The sequence below is a fragment of the Chaetodon auriga genome, chromosome 3 (genome assembly GCF_051107435.1).
Source record: "Chaetodon auriga isolate fChaAug3 chromosome 3, fChaAug3.hap1, whole genome shotgun sequence".
NCBI lineage: Eukaryota > Metazoa > Chordata > Actinopteri > Chaetodontiformes > Chaetodontidae > Chaetodon > Chaetodon auriga.
Window position 1 is genome coordinate 5,262,814 of NC_135076.1, and position 15,212 is coordinate 5,278,025.

General features: G+C 39.5%; 1 protein-coding gene across 5 annotated transcripts in view; it reads left to right on the forward strand.

The window, feature by feature from the left end:
* The window catches only part of naaladl2 (N-acetylated alpha-linked acidic dipeptidase like 2), a 518,168-nt gene extending 503,342 nt beyond the window's left edge, over positions 1-14,826 (forward strand). For 3 of the 5 annotated variants that reach the window (XM_076723175.1, XM_076723184.1, XM_076723194.1), the window contains 2 exons: positions 5,012-5,210; positions 14,248-14,611. In XM_076723175.1, the coding sequence (XP_076579290.1) occupies positions 5,012-5,210; positions 14,248-14,491 (443 nt within the window). In that variant the 3' untranslated portion in view covers positions 14,492-14,611. Of the gene's footprint in view, positions 1-5,011; positions 5,211-14,247 lie in introns of all 5 variants that reach the window. The other 2 variants (XM_076723158.1, XM_076723166.1) reach the window with 1 other exon arrangement.
* The last annotated feature ends 386 nt before the right edge of the window (positions 14,827-15,212 follow it).

Genomic DNA, 15,212 nt, shown 5'->3' on the forward strand with positions numbered 1-15,212 from the left:
CAGAATGAGAACTGTGTGCTAGTTTGCCCACATCAAGTCATTTGCAATGATGTGGAATAACTGAGTGAAAAAGAGCTGTATGAAAGAGACGCTGACCTCTCCTCTTTATGGTAATGAACTAAATAGCCAGTGTTGTGTATAGTTTTCATTTACATCTTGACTTGAGTGCCTCTGGCATATGAATTCAGTTATACTGTTACTGCCTCCAGACTTCTGCTTCTCAACAATGTGGAACCAAAATACAAAACAGCATTTGACACTGCACGACCTTCTCCAAACGATTCTAACAATAAATGTTGAAATGCTTTAATTTAATATACATGCAGGAGCAAGGTGTCTGTCAGAATCTCTCAAACACGTAGTCTGACCGTGATTTCAATGAACACTTGTCTCAAGTGCTTGCTTGAACGTAAAGCAGTGAGCCGTTCCGGTCCCTGCTAATAATCAGTGAAGTAGTGTTAAATTATGACTGTCCAATCAGTAATGACCAAGGACAAGCATAACAGCCAGCATTATGAACAAAAGAAATAAGTGAATTCACCATTTCCTTTCATCAAAAGCAACTACAGCTGTGTTTGCTATCAGTCCCACATGCTCAACACCTGGATTAGCTGAAAAGCATCATTAAACTCTACTTTACTGTACAGAAGCCTGTTGCCTCACAGAAAAAAGGTCTATATATGAACATAAGAGCATAAAGCTTGGATAAAGACCAAAGCAAAACGACAAACCCTCAACGTCTGCATGATGAGATAGACATATTATAGTATAATATTCTATTATTTTACCTTTAAATCAAGAAGAAGTCATTTGTGACTAATTACTGTTTATGGCCCAAATCTGCGTGTTTGTTTTCAACATTGTGGCTTTTTTAGTTGTCCGTCTCAAATAATACATCAAGAATTGGAATTGCTCTTTAAGAACCTGCATCAATATAGCAGAATAGGAATCAATTAAACCTACATGAAACCAACGCCAACATTCATAAACATCTGTCGATGTTTATGATGATTTACTTGAAAGGAAAAATATTCCATCGAATAAAAACATCACCCTCGAGCTCTTTTGAATTTCTCTCTCTCTTCTCTCTGCCACTGTTATCGCATGAGGCCAAGTCCCAACTGTATACCCAAATACAAATACACTCACACACCTCCCTGCATGTCAAAAGATGTGATGGATTACAACAATCAAACAATATTTCATGAGTCCCAGCTGTCTGCGAGGAGCCAGAGCCATTTAAATTTGTAGAAGAGAACAGTTCTCTTTGTCTATTTTTGTCCCCACTGTCTTCCTTTCTCATCTCCAAAGAGTCACACTCTGTTCCCAAACTCAAGTGACTCACTCTGATCCAAAGAAACACAAACACACACCAAGGTATGCTGATTAAGACCAGTATGTTACCTATTATTAATTTACAGTCTGGTTTTGATTCACATAAGGCCAACATTTGATCCTAATCATGTTTGCACTCCCAACTGCTGTCACCTTGTGAGTTTCACTTAAGTATTCTTTTTATTTTTAACAGTTCTTTGATTCCTGAATCAATTATGCATAGTCCAACTCAATGCTAACACATAATATGAATTGCCATCAAGACACAAACAGAAATTAGCTTTGCAAACAATCCATTTTTCTTCATATGCTCAACATTAAACGACATGTGTGCTCATACTTACAGACATATATTTGCACTGTGGAAACAAACTAATAGTTGCTGACTCACATTGCTAAATCAAGCTGCTGCTCTGCAGCTTAAACACCAGCTGCAGCAACTACAAAGAGTAAAAACTCAAACCCAAAATTCCCAGTGGGTTTAAAAGTACAGCCACCACTAGGCAGAAACATGCTCCAGGACAGGGCAGCCCACATTTTGAAAGGACAGGTTTCAAGTTCTGTTTCCTGTGCTGAGGATGTTAAGTTCAAGTCTCCCAGTTTGTGCTGTGTGCAGTTTATACACAATACTTGTAAGAATCTCAATGGACATCTCCTCTGTGCACATGTATCTTGATAGCATCAAATCAGACGATGAGCGTATCGTCCTGGCCCTACTCTTCATTTTCTCTTTTGTCTTCTTTTTTTCTCTTCTTATGCTTTCTTTTATTTTTCTCCAAAAAATGTTTGCCCACACTCCTTCTCATGCAAAATAATCAACCTTATCTCCAAACTGAGAGTTAACACTGTGCAATTCTGCAAAGCCCAGTAACATAACTGATATTGTAGCAAACTTTCAGTGTACTTTCTTTTTATGCAACAGTCAACACACATGAGGAATACACAGCATTCTCGACATGAACATTTAGACATGCGGCAGGGTGTGCTTGTTCATGTATTATGTCCTGTGTGATGGATGAGTTCACCCTGTATTGAAGAAACTTGCTTTTCATTTCATTCATATTCAAAGAAAAGTTCATTCCTGGTCAGCTCAAAGTCTTTGTGAGGATACATCTGTCATGGTGAAAGGTCAGAACATGGGAAGCTTCCAGTGAGCAGAGAAAATATTTCATTAGACTATCGAAACCTTGTACTAATACCAGTGATACTCATTTCTGCACTCAAGCAGTGCAGAAATTGATCTCTTCACACATCACATTAGCATGCTCCTTTTCAAATATATTATATGCTGTACCTGAGTCACATTATCATCATGGCATCAGTTTATGCAATCATGTATCCAGCTCCTAGTATTTCCTGACCTGCAGCATTGCAAACAGTGGCTGTATTGTGTTCATACTGTAAAAGCATTCCTGATTGGCTCAATGGAAACCATTTGAACACCTGAACATGAACCTTTGTCCTCACACAGACAGCAACACAACAGATTTCAGCCGTTCCAAAGGAGGCCCATTGGATCCAGCCAGATATCATTTAATGGTGCCAATAATACAGGCCAGTTAACTGTAAATGTGAGGTAATTGATTCGCAGTGCCAAATGTACTGTAAAATAAGCCAGCTTTGTGTTGACAGGCTAATTGTGTATCCTGTGTGTGTGAGCCTGTGAGTGTGTGTAGAGGCCGGGGGAGTAAATTGATCAGTAGTTGGAGGTAAGAAAAGCGGAAGGTCTCTTTAATTTAGTGTATTGAGTGTATGGTTGATGTGGGGCTTGAAAGAGAGACCTGGGAGTTAAGCTTTAAATTACGTCTTGAGTAAAAGTGTCTGTGTTTTTTGTCAAGTGGTATTGAGGAGGTGTGACTCTCACGATGGAGAAGACAGGGACAGCTGATACACATTGTTTGATTCTCATTGTTTTGGGATACTATTGGGAAGTATCACATTCCTATTGACAGGAATAGGAACATGCTCGAGCATTACACGTGATTTCAACCAGCAGCTGGTACCAAGACAGCAAACACATGACCAGCAGCATGTGAGAAGGGCATGTTGTGACTAATTAAGATGTATGGCAGTGAAGTCTGTCACATTCAAAGATACCAGGATGTATTTCATGACACTTCCCATGTCAGTCCATTATCTGTACCAGCTTATCTGGCCAAGGTAGCAAGAGGGCTGATTCCTATCCCACCCTGCACCGGGTGATAGGCAGGATATATTCTGGACAGGGGACTGGTCGGAGGGTTAAAGTACTTCCTATGTGCCCTTGGCTATTCCACTTCATGAGATTTAAGTAATTCAGAGTCAGCAAGTTTGATAAATTACCTTTAAATATTTAAAATGAGCAAATCAATTTGACTTTTTAAGCATTTTAATATCAAATGAAGCTATAGAGTATGAAATTAACTGCAACAATGAATCTAGTTTGTATTCTCTGCCATCCCAGCTATGCACTTCATACTAATTCAACACTGCCATCCTCCCAGTCCTGCCTTCACTTTGTTCCACTCTTTAAAAAATAATAATTGTGTAATCAATACAAGGGGGACACTTTATGATTCTTTGAGCTCCAATGTATTTCTGTTTACATGTAGTCGTAGTACCTTACCTTAAAATATTAGTCAATATTTTATTATTTTATTTAGAGGATGTACATTCTGCATTTTTGTATTTAAATGTTTAAGTTCAAATCATTTTTTTTTTTTTCAAGTCCAAAGATCCCTCTGCTCACTGAGAAAAGAGCAGTGGTGGAGGAAGTATTCAGGTGTGAACATCACTGTAAAAATGCTCTGTAGAAAAATCTATAGAGAAATCTTAAGTTAAGCTGAAGTATAAGTATCACAAGGAAAATGTACTTAGAGAATTAAAAGTAAAAGTAGTCATTGTATAAAACTGTTCCCTGTGACTGTTATTCTATATTATACCATAAACGTAATGGAGTAAAAAGTACAATATTTTGTGAATCAATAGTAAATGCAAGTATCTACACAGTCATCTGTAGTTGGAGAAGTGGTCTGACTTTATGTTCCATTCTGTGTGCATTTAAAGCTATATTTTCACATGTGCTTTCCCTCTCCAGATAAGCTATCCAGATACAGACTGCATGTTTACACTCTGTGTAAAATGGGTTCTAGCATCAGAAACAAAATCGTCATCTGTAGTTTGTTTGTTGGGAGTAAAACAGGAGTTTAAACTCATCCTGCTGTTCAAGAAACCACAGGTTATCTTAGTGTGTTTGGGACTATACAGAAACATGCATGTGCAGACCAATCCAAAAAAAAAAAAAAAAAAAAAAGAACCTCTTGATAATTCATGATAACAGGTGTAAAGCTGAAAAAAGATATGCAACATTTAGAAGGGCCAAGTTTCGTCAACCTGACACTGTGTTATGTGGTTTTGTGAGCCAGTTCCCAAATGTCCTTGCATAACAGCATAACAAAAACCCACTGCACAGGTTTTGTTGAGTCACAGAAATCTTGGTTTAATTTCTAAGACCACACTGAGTTCCAACTTAAAACCACCATCTTCCTTGCAATTTCACTGTCTTGCACCCAATGCTTATATATTCAAGCCAGCTACTATTTCTGGAACAGACATCTGCAAACCTTAAAGTTAAGGTCAGTTTTTCATAGATTGTTTCTCTTCCTCTGTCTCCTCTTCTCCCTGTTTATGTGTCTAGAGAAGAGTATGGTATCTCAGCCCCTGCTGTCCTCAGCCTCCTCTCTGAGGGACCACGCAGCTTTCTTCCAATCAGAAACTATGCGGCCGGCAAATGACCCTAAAGAGCGCGATCCCTCCCACGTGCGGATGCTGAATGATGTGCTCCGTGACCTGGAGAAGAGCTTCATCATCCCACAGACGCCGCCTGGAGTGTACAGGTAGGAGACGAGTTACTGTCTGGGAGTTGCAACAGTGGTGTAATGTGGTAGGAGGTAAATGGTAGACGGTCACCTGATACCCAACCCAGGAACACCTACACACTCAGTCTGGATGATCTTAAAATATATGAACTTTTGTTACATAAATCCAAGCTGTTGAACATAGTTGCATTTAGTGTTTGACATCTTAAAGTCGGTGTGCTCCTTCCTGTTCAGTCTTTCTGCTGAAGTATTATACAGATCATGCAGACTGTGTGTTAATAGGTCAACAGTTTCTTTATGTATCTTTTTCCAGTTGGTGAGAGTCATGTTATTGTCCATTCCAGTCGGCGGGGCTTAAATATGAGCCGACAATCTGAAAAACATTTATCACTGAAAATTCCTCCACCCTCGGCCCTCCATCGTTAGCTCAGTTGGTCCTCTCACCCCCCCTTTTGACTTTTGTGTGCTTGTGCATAAGGTACAACTGGATTGCTTCTCTGTAGCACCATTGGTGGTCAAAAACACCACAGGGGACCTTTGAAATGCTTCGTAGCAACTTCAAAAACCATGGCAGCATACTTTCTTTAGAACTTATAAGAACTAATAATCAAACATCATGAGCGCATACTGTTCCCGAACAGGCTGAAACTAGCAATTTAGAAAAAAAAGAGCAGTTGAGAAATCAAACTTGGAACACTTGTATCAGTAAACCTAATGAAAAAGAGGGAGAGGTTCTGGATAAGGATATGAAATGGCTCCTGCATGAGGCCCATTGTAGGTCTGAGTTCTGAGTTTTATTTTTCTCCCCACAGTGTACCATATTCATGGCAAAACCCACAAAATAGATTTTTTTTTTTTTAACCGTAGGCAGCACCAAGGTAGAGCCACTGTATTGTACAGTGACTCACCGTCTTACTGCTAAATGAACTTTGAGCAGATACTTTTGTTGAGAAGTGTTTTAGAGAATAGTCGTCTGCTCAGGGTCGTAACAAAACGCCCATGGCTATGATTAAAAGTTTGTGACATGATGTAATTTGAAGGCAGATGGCTTCAGTGGTGGAATGTAACTAAGTACGTTTATTCAGGTACTGTACTTGGGGACAAATCCAAGGTCGTCGTACTGTACTCGAGTATTTCCATTTTATATCTATTATTTTAGAGGTACGTGGTTCTCACAGAACAGTGACACTACAAACAATTGTAGAATATCATGTATTGCTTTGAATTAAGCTATAGTAAATAAAATATACATTATACATAAAAATATAATAGTATATAAAGCAGTTGAAATTAGCACAACCTTAAACATCTACAGCAGTAAAATGCAACATGCACATGAATCCAGAAACATCAGATATAACAGTAAAACACTGACTGCTGAATAACAACTTGCTGCAGTAATGCTTGTTTATAATACTTTCATACTCTTACTTAAGTAAGGTTTTGAATGCAGGACTTGTCCCCACAGTGGAGTATTTTCACAGTGTGGTATTAGTACTTTTACTTGAAGTGATGAATCTGACTACTTCTTCCACTGGCTTGTTTTAAGTGGTGGTGAGTGGTTAAGAGTACAACTCTTCTGTGATACATCTTGAGTGTCCTGAATTGAGCATGAATCCCTTCATGCTTTAAGCATGATTACACTCATGGATTGCCTAAATCAAGAAGAACAGTGTTGAAGTGTTGTGTGACACAATGTGTTGAAAGTATCTTTATATCTACTGGAGTTATTTACATTCCTGACTTTTTTAATCTCATCTGTTGTCATCAAATGTGTAATTAAAGAGGCCTTTACCAATTCTACACTGTTTTGTATGGAAAGCCTTTATTGAGAGGATTTAATAATGTGAAATAATGCAATATTGGGCACAATGATTAAAGCAGTTGCCCAGTGATGCTGAATGAATGGAATGGAAACCTGGTTTATTCAGAACAAGCTGGCAGACAAAGAACAAGGTGGTAGGTTACAGCTGTTTGAACACAATGGCCTGTAGCCTGCATAACCATGACTCATCCGCACAGTTGCTGCGCCGCCTGTGAAACATTTGGAATGCACCACTAGTCATTTTGGAGCAGCGATTCCTGAGGCCAAACTCAGCATCCAAATTTGCTGATCACATTTAGATTTACAGTCAGGGACTGTACAAAAGTTACTGACGTGGAGAGCAGAGCTGAAACTCATATTTATACAGTGTACTTTACATCTTGGCTCATAATCATCATATTCCGACTTTGTCTTCAGAATCAAAGTAATCTCAAGGTGGCTGTTTTCGCTGTGAATAGGCACTGTTTGTCTCCCAAGCTGCAGAACTTATGAGGTGTAGATAGTTTTAGGTTTGTTATTCTGACATTCACCAAGTTTTATCCTCAAGAACATTTTGTTTGTCTGACCATATGAAGCCGCGCGTTTCCATTTGACTGCTGCCGTGATTCTGAAGGCTGGCACTTTGCCTGAAGTGAAGCTGGAGTTAGGTACCATCCCAAAAGTGCCCACAAAATGGTCAAGAGAGCTTTTTAGGTTTTTGTCAAGGTTAGTAGTTTTCTCATTTAGAAAACCGTAACACAGAATATGAAGCAACAACATAAGCTGTAGGCACCCAGTGAGAGTCTGGATACACGCTCAATATGACCGCAAATAATTAGCCATGAAAAGATATTTTTATATATAAAATATTAGTGAAAAATAGCAACTTTTTCTTTATTTTTTGTAAACACATTAATTGTGGGTAGAGGGGTGAGTTTGCATAGACCAGCATCCTCCTGTGCGTCTGGGTACAGTCTGCAGTGTAGCATCCTCTCTGCCTAAGTTTCTATAACTTGGGTAGAAAACGGGAAAGGAAAAAAATGAATGACAACTGAGTAATGATAATAATTCTGAAAGTGTACACATTTAAACTCAGCGAAAAGAAAAAAAACTACATAACTCTGCCCCTTTTCTGGTCCCCTCTCCTTGCACTAATAATTTTCCCACAGTCCCTAAATCACATGCATGCCTACAGTATATTGTGGCAGCCATGATTTAAATCCCCCATCGGCCTTCTGTCTTGCACTGGGTGCAGCCACTTCTTTTTCATCTTGTTCTACATATGGAGCAGAACAGCAATAATGTAACATAAAACTTGAGCTTCACAGTGAACACATATTTATTCCTTCTGACAAAAAAGGGAAAAGAGGAATAATTTACAGGCAACAGTGTTTGAATTTTCCCCAGCAGCAGCTTTTCAGGCCAGAGCAGCAGTAATTCATTGGCTCCGCACAGTGCATGTACAAGAAAGCGAAAGCTCCAGATTAGTTGGTGAAGTTATTTTAGTCAAACTGTCCAGCTAAAGAATAAACACAATAAATCATATCAAATCACATTTAGTTGGAGGACAGCTGACCTTGACTGATAGAGGGGACTTTTTTGCAGCAACTATATTTCTATTTCATAATAGTAACGCCTCTGTTCTGTCTGATTCTAGCATCCTCACCGTGTCTGGTACACTCTGTCTTCCTCCACAGCACTTAAGCTGTCTACTTTTCAACTAGATTCTAACAGAATAAATGGCCTCTGCGGTTCAGTGTTATTCACAGTTTATGGCAGTAATAGACATGTTAATTGTCCTAGACTCCCATTAGCATCCAAGCTAAAATTAGCTGCTCCATCATGCTCGGAAGGCATTAAGGCTAAATAGCACTCATTTATAAAGGAAGTTACCGATCCCTCACAGGACTAAGACAATTAGACTAAGAGTGCTGAACACTCTTTAAAATGTTTACCTTGATGGTTTATATTGTGTTTTAAGCAACAAAATCTACAGCAACGTGGGAACATGAACACATCATTTTGACACTTTAAGTGCAATAACACATATTCATGATTTGTATTTTTGTTGTGTGTGCATGATACTAGCGTTAAATAACCTCTCATTAAATTGCACACTGAGCCTTAAAACACTCTCCGGAGGAACCATCCACTATGTATCTGACTGACTTAGGGGGTTTTGGAGGCACGCACACATATAGACAGCAGTGGCTCTGTGCAGTGTGTAGTCTGTAACTGACAACATGTAACATACTGAAGTATGAAGTATTTAAGTTGGATCTGACAGCTGCTTCTACGTTTCATGTAATGCCTCTGCGTACATACAGTAGCAGCCACTCATAATATGTGTTGTTGTGGCCCTCAGCAGGGTGAATAAGTCAACTTTCATTCAGTCCAGGGACTCTCTAGTGGTTACACACAAGGTCACTGAAGTCCACTCAACCTGACCTTAAAACTTTGCCTTCAGGTGTCCTTTGGAAAGACCTGAACATGGTTCACCCTCTCATGCAAAGTGCCCCTGGTATTCCCTCTTGTTGGGTGCTAATGATAATATCTTAGATGCAATGAATGTTTCAGTCAAATGAATTTTTTGTTACTTAGCTTGCATGATATATGAGCACCGTACTGGCTTCCAACTGCATCAACAATGGTTGTGGTGAAACATCAATCAAGTCCAATCTAAATTGCTCATGTCATTCACTTGCTACGTTTATATCTCAGGTTAAGTGTCTGGCTCCAGTAGACTTTATCTAGGGCGATACATGCAATAACCCCCAGTGATTTGCTGTTTAAAGTGGCTGCAAAGTGTCACACCAAGGTGGAACTGGAATTGTTCGCTTCAACATTTCTTTTCATTGCACAAGTGTAATATTAGTGGGACTCTGAAGGTTGTCAAGGTATTAGCTGGTATTTAGGATAATATGAATCAGTCAGATCTTGGATCTTGCTGAAGGAAAAATGTTTCTACTCTCTGCCTAAACTCAAGCTCTTTGTGGAGCAGAGTTTATATTGCTTTTGGAATAGTATATTTTATAGGTGACAGACATGGATTTTGTCTTCTATAATCAACATGCTGATGTCTAGAACTAAACCAATAAGGAGTCTCTGCATATGCACACCCACTATGTTACACTGATGCGTGATAACACCCGAAATCGATATGTTGGCCTGCACATTGATCAGGAACTTCTTATTTGAGTTGGTAGTTGACTTTTAGAACTAATAAGCCAACTTTCAAAACCAGCATGACACTTCCTCATATGCACACAGAAGTTCAATTTCTACTATGCTGCAGTGAAAAGTCTTAACATCCAAAATCAATGTGCTGCATTATGAATTGGGAACTTTCATGCTGGAACTGTAAGATGACATATTTTGGAGGTCAGTATACTAGATTTGGAGGGTGAAGGACCTGGAAATGTGACCTCCAAAATCAGTATGCAAACTTCTAAAGTCAATAAGGAACTAAGACATTTCCCCCACAGAGGTTTTATTTGCAGTATCTTAAACTAAAATGGACATCTCCCAAAATCCATATGTGGAGCTGCCTATTGCATTTGGAAATTCCCAGCACAGTATCCTGGCAAAGCACGTAGCAGAAGCATCGATCTTTCACACAGCGGACCGCGGTTAGAATCCACTGTGAAACCAGCAGTCAGCGTTGACTGTTAAGGAAGTAGAATTTAAACCCAAATCATGAACTTTTCCTAAACCTAACCAAGCTGTGAGCGCCAGCAGAAATTTTAGTCGCCAAGTTTTATTTTAAAAGTCTAACTGGACGTTGCAAACTTCACTGCAAAATGAGAACTTGTTCTTTTCACGCAATAGGTTTTGAAGGCATTATTCTCACTTTGGAAGGTAAAACACCTGCAACTAGACTTCCAAGATAACTTAGCTGACTTTTAGATCATGCCAAAGCTACATATGAGCACTGAACTCCCTTTTCCAGTATGTTACACTGAAAAAGTAAGTAGTAAGATTTTTTTCTAAACTTATACCAAAATCTGATTCCTAATCTTTAAATTTCCGATTACAAAAGGGAGAACAAGCCAAAATGACCTCACTTTGAAACTAAACCTTAAATTGTTAACAAAGAGGCAGCAGGACACACAGACACACCATGCAGCTGTCAGTGTTGAATGGATGCTGCTGCTCCTGTGAGAGTGACACCTGGGACCACGAGACATAGTTAAACCTAATTTGTTTTGTTGCAGAGCAGGAGATGGCCTCCATTAAGAGTGGATGTCAGGCTGCCGAGAGTCACACCAATCGATAGCAGATGTCTTTATGCACACTGAGGTGCTTCAGAAAGCTCTCTTTCATAACTGACTATTCACAGACAGACGGGAGTTGACAGTCTGTTGGTCAGGGGACATGGATGGACAAGATTATGTTGGCTCTGAGGCTCTTTGAGCATCGCATCGCTGCCTTTTATCTTCTCCTTCGAGTGGCTCTTTGTTTGATTTTGTTCTGTTTTCATCACTGCAGTTTCCTTTTCCTTTCCTTTCCTTCCTTTCCTTCCCTCAGTTTACTTTTTATTATGTTAGTTTGTAGTGTTTAAGGGTATTTAATACCTGTCAAGTTGTACATCCCGTGGTTTACAAAGTGGAGGTGAATAAGGAATTTAATGACAATATTATGTCTGCTCTATTGTGTTTGGTAATACATCGGAAAAATTGTGAATATTAATTTGATCACCACTGTTCTCCCTCAACTACCATGTGACCAATGAGCACCGTAACTCCATCTGTAACAGTCCTGTTGTGTTTGAATAGAGCCGTTACCTTTATGTAGCAGGGACCTGTGTTTGAAACAATGATAAAGCCAGCAATGCAATAGATTCCGTTTGGAAAAGGCTGATGCCAGCCTGGTGTAAACTGGTGACCTGTGCAGAGATGAATCCTTCCTGCTCCGATAACTCCAGCCCGGCACCATGGACAGGATAAGCAGGTTCAGACATGGTTCAGGATGGATGATGGTATCAGTGTAAAAAACACCAGGCTTTAAATCTCACCTGCCAATGACCAGTGGACGAAGCAAAACATAACCACCCTTAAAATGTATTTGTTGTTCCCAGTATACAGATTTGTACAAGATGTGAGCACAATACTGACTGATCGCACAAAAGCTGAACTTGCAATGCAAGGCAGTCATTCTCTCTCTGTCGGCCTCTTTCTTCCTGTAGAAAACAAATTTCTTTCTGTCTTGTTCACAGTAGGGATGTTCCCGAACATGAATGCAACATTCAGCATAGTACAAATAATGCATATATTACAAAAATCTGTTCAGTACATATTTGTTCAGTAGTGTTTGTATTATTGAGTCATGGATTCTAACAGAAATCACTCGATTAAACTGGAGTATATGCATGTTTTAAGCTTCTAAATCATCATCTGAAAAATAATGGATTCTTTGATGATGATGTTCCAAAGCTTACGAGGTGCTGCAGGTCGTTGAATCGTATTTTTTTTTCATCCCAGTATGGCAAGAACTTATGTCCATATTTGATGATTCAGGACCTCACAATTTAAGTCCAGTCACAAAATTCAACACCAAAACAGTAGTGTGCCCTTCATGAAGCAAGACAGAACACACTCTGCAGAGCTTATCAGCATCTTTCAGGTCATTGTTCTGGTTTTACTGCGCATAACTTCACTGTTTTGACTTTGATAAACTGACCAGCCCGGTACTAAACAGCAGACAGACAAAGTTGGCAAATAGTGAACATAGTCAAATACTAAATAACCAGATATTTCCCTGAGCAATTAGTGGTGAGGAAACAGAAATAAAGGGAGGGTGAATATTGTTCTTAAACCGGTCAGGTGGCGAGAAACACAACTCAAAATGAATGCAAATGTTCTTCCATTTCTGCTGATTGTTTAAATGTTTCATTCTGTGAATGCACTGCATTCATGGACTAAAGTATGTTGTGGTAGCATCAAACCAAGACCTAACATACAATGCAAACGTGGGCATTGTGCTGAATATGACAGCTACTTGTATTCAGTGACAAGGGGTTTTTTTTATATATATATATATTGTTTTACTTAACTTTAATGTCATTACTTTAATCTAAAAACCCTTTACACACAGGAGTAGCCTCACTGGTGTCATATAATGGTTTCATGTGGTAAACGCATAATGTTCACAGTTCTCTGACTTTGACCTTCAGCACACAATTTACACTCAGTGTTCCCTCACACCCTACAGCCCAAGACCTGTGTCTTAACAGATGAAGAATCACTCCATTTACTCTCCAAGACTGTCTGTTCAGCCGCTTTAAAAGAAATCAATGTACTTCAGCCCTGAGGAGAGTAACACTCCAAAGTCTGTGCCATTCTGACCTACAAATGACTACTCTGCTGCCCCCAAAGGCTTGTCTGTGTTTATAGATGTGCTTTGCTGTATGTGTGTGCATGCTGGTGTGTGCTACAGTATGGCAGGAAGACAAAGAGACATGGATTCCGGGGTCTTTAAAGAACAATAATTCATCTGGTGTGGCATGTTTGTGACCTGTTTGCAACAAAAAAAAATTAAGCAGAGGTCAAAATATGAAGAAGACATTTTCACACATTGGTCAGTCTATGAATGTCAAACCACTGCAGTTTAGCACAGGTTGGCTACCGCAAAACTTTTATTTGTGCTAAAGCTGTCAAAGATTACTGTATAGGCATAGAGACAGACTAGAGATTCAAGGTCAGCACAGACAAACTTTCCCCCTTCAGTAGATGAAGATGAAAACAAGCTCACACATCCAGGTGAATTAACAATAAGAAAAACAAACACAATCAGTCAAGAGAAGTTGGCAAAATAAAAACTAATTTAAGCAAATTGAATAGAGGTTCATTCATTAAATTCTATTTCAAAGTAAGCTGCTTCTCCTGTTATGTCGGTGGCCTGTCATGATGAATGTGTGAATATCAGGGACGGCATCAGGAGGGGATGGATGATCAGTTCTTGTTAGATCACATCTTTTTACTGGTAGCCAACACCCTGAGGATGTACCTCGTCACAGCCTCGTCGCTGCGAATCAGTGTTCTGAAAATAAATAGAACAGTGATTACATACATAATTGTCTTTTGGAGCTGTAATTTGAAAGGAGATCAGGGCAGGGCTTGCTGTGGATTTAACTGTCTGTGCGAGCTAAAACAGCATGCTAAGTTGGCCTTTAAATACATCTGATTTACAAAAGAAAAAAAAAGGATTCATTCTCAAGTCCTATTCATATCCTCTCTCTGTCTCTCTCCATAGGAACCTGTTGTACAGCCTTCCGGGAAAGACTCCTCAGTTTTCCATCCTCAGGTTCTCACAGGAAGCCGTCCTGCACTGCAACGTCACCAGCAAAGCAGTCAGACACAACTCTGCAGAGAAGGAAGTACTTTGCCACAGCACCGTGAACCAGTCTCTGTCTGTCATCCTCAGGGCCATCCAGTCAGCTGAGCGGCTGGTGTGTTTCGGCCTGGACTTGTTTGAAAATTATCCAAATGGCATGTGATCTGACACAGGCCCACCAGTGAGCTTGGACGCACACAAGAGCAAAAACTGCCACTGGTCAAGTCGATACAGTTTAAATGCGTTTGAAATGTTAAAACACAACTGACCCTCCAACTGACCTCATCCAAAACCTCATCTTGCTAATCACACAGCAGTGCTGAAAGAGTTGAGAGTCAGAGGGAATCGACAGAAACTAGATTCAAACTCTCAAAGCAGTGTCATTCATCCTCATTATTCCCCGCTTCCCCTAAAACTAATTGAATTAATTGAATTTAGACAATGTGCAGTCCAGAAAAGTTTTACAATTGTTTTCAATAGTTTTCATATCAACGGTTGAAAAAAAAAAAAAAATGCTTTCTGATTGATGAATGTATCGAACCTAACTTGTTGCACGCTTGCTCTTTGATATGCAAATAATATTGACACAATAGAGTCGTTAAAATTGCACTATGCCCTCTTCCAGTAACAGCAGACCAGTAATAAAAGGCATATGGTCATTTTTAGATTACCCTTCTTTCAGCAGTTGTTTGCTCTGTTGTCCTGGCAACTTTTGTCCATCCCTTTCTGAACAAATCTCACTTCAAGCACCAGTTCATAAACGGTTGCCTAATGAAGGAAAATGTAAAAACAGGTGCTGCCATGTTAGAGAAAGAATGTGTTTACTTGTTTTTTTTACACTTTGATTGCACACACTGGGAGACGGAGGTAAGCTGTGGAGAGGT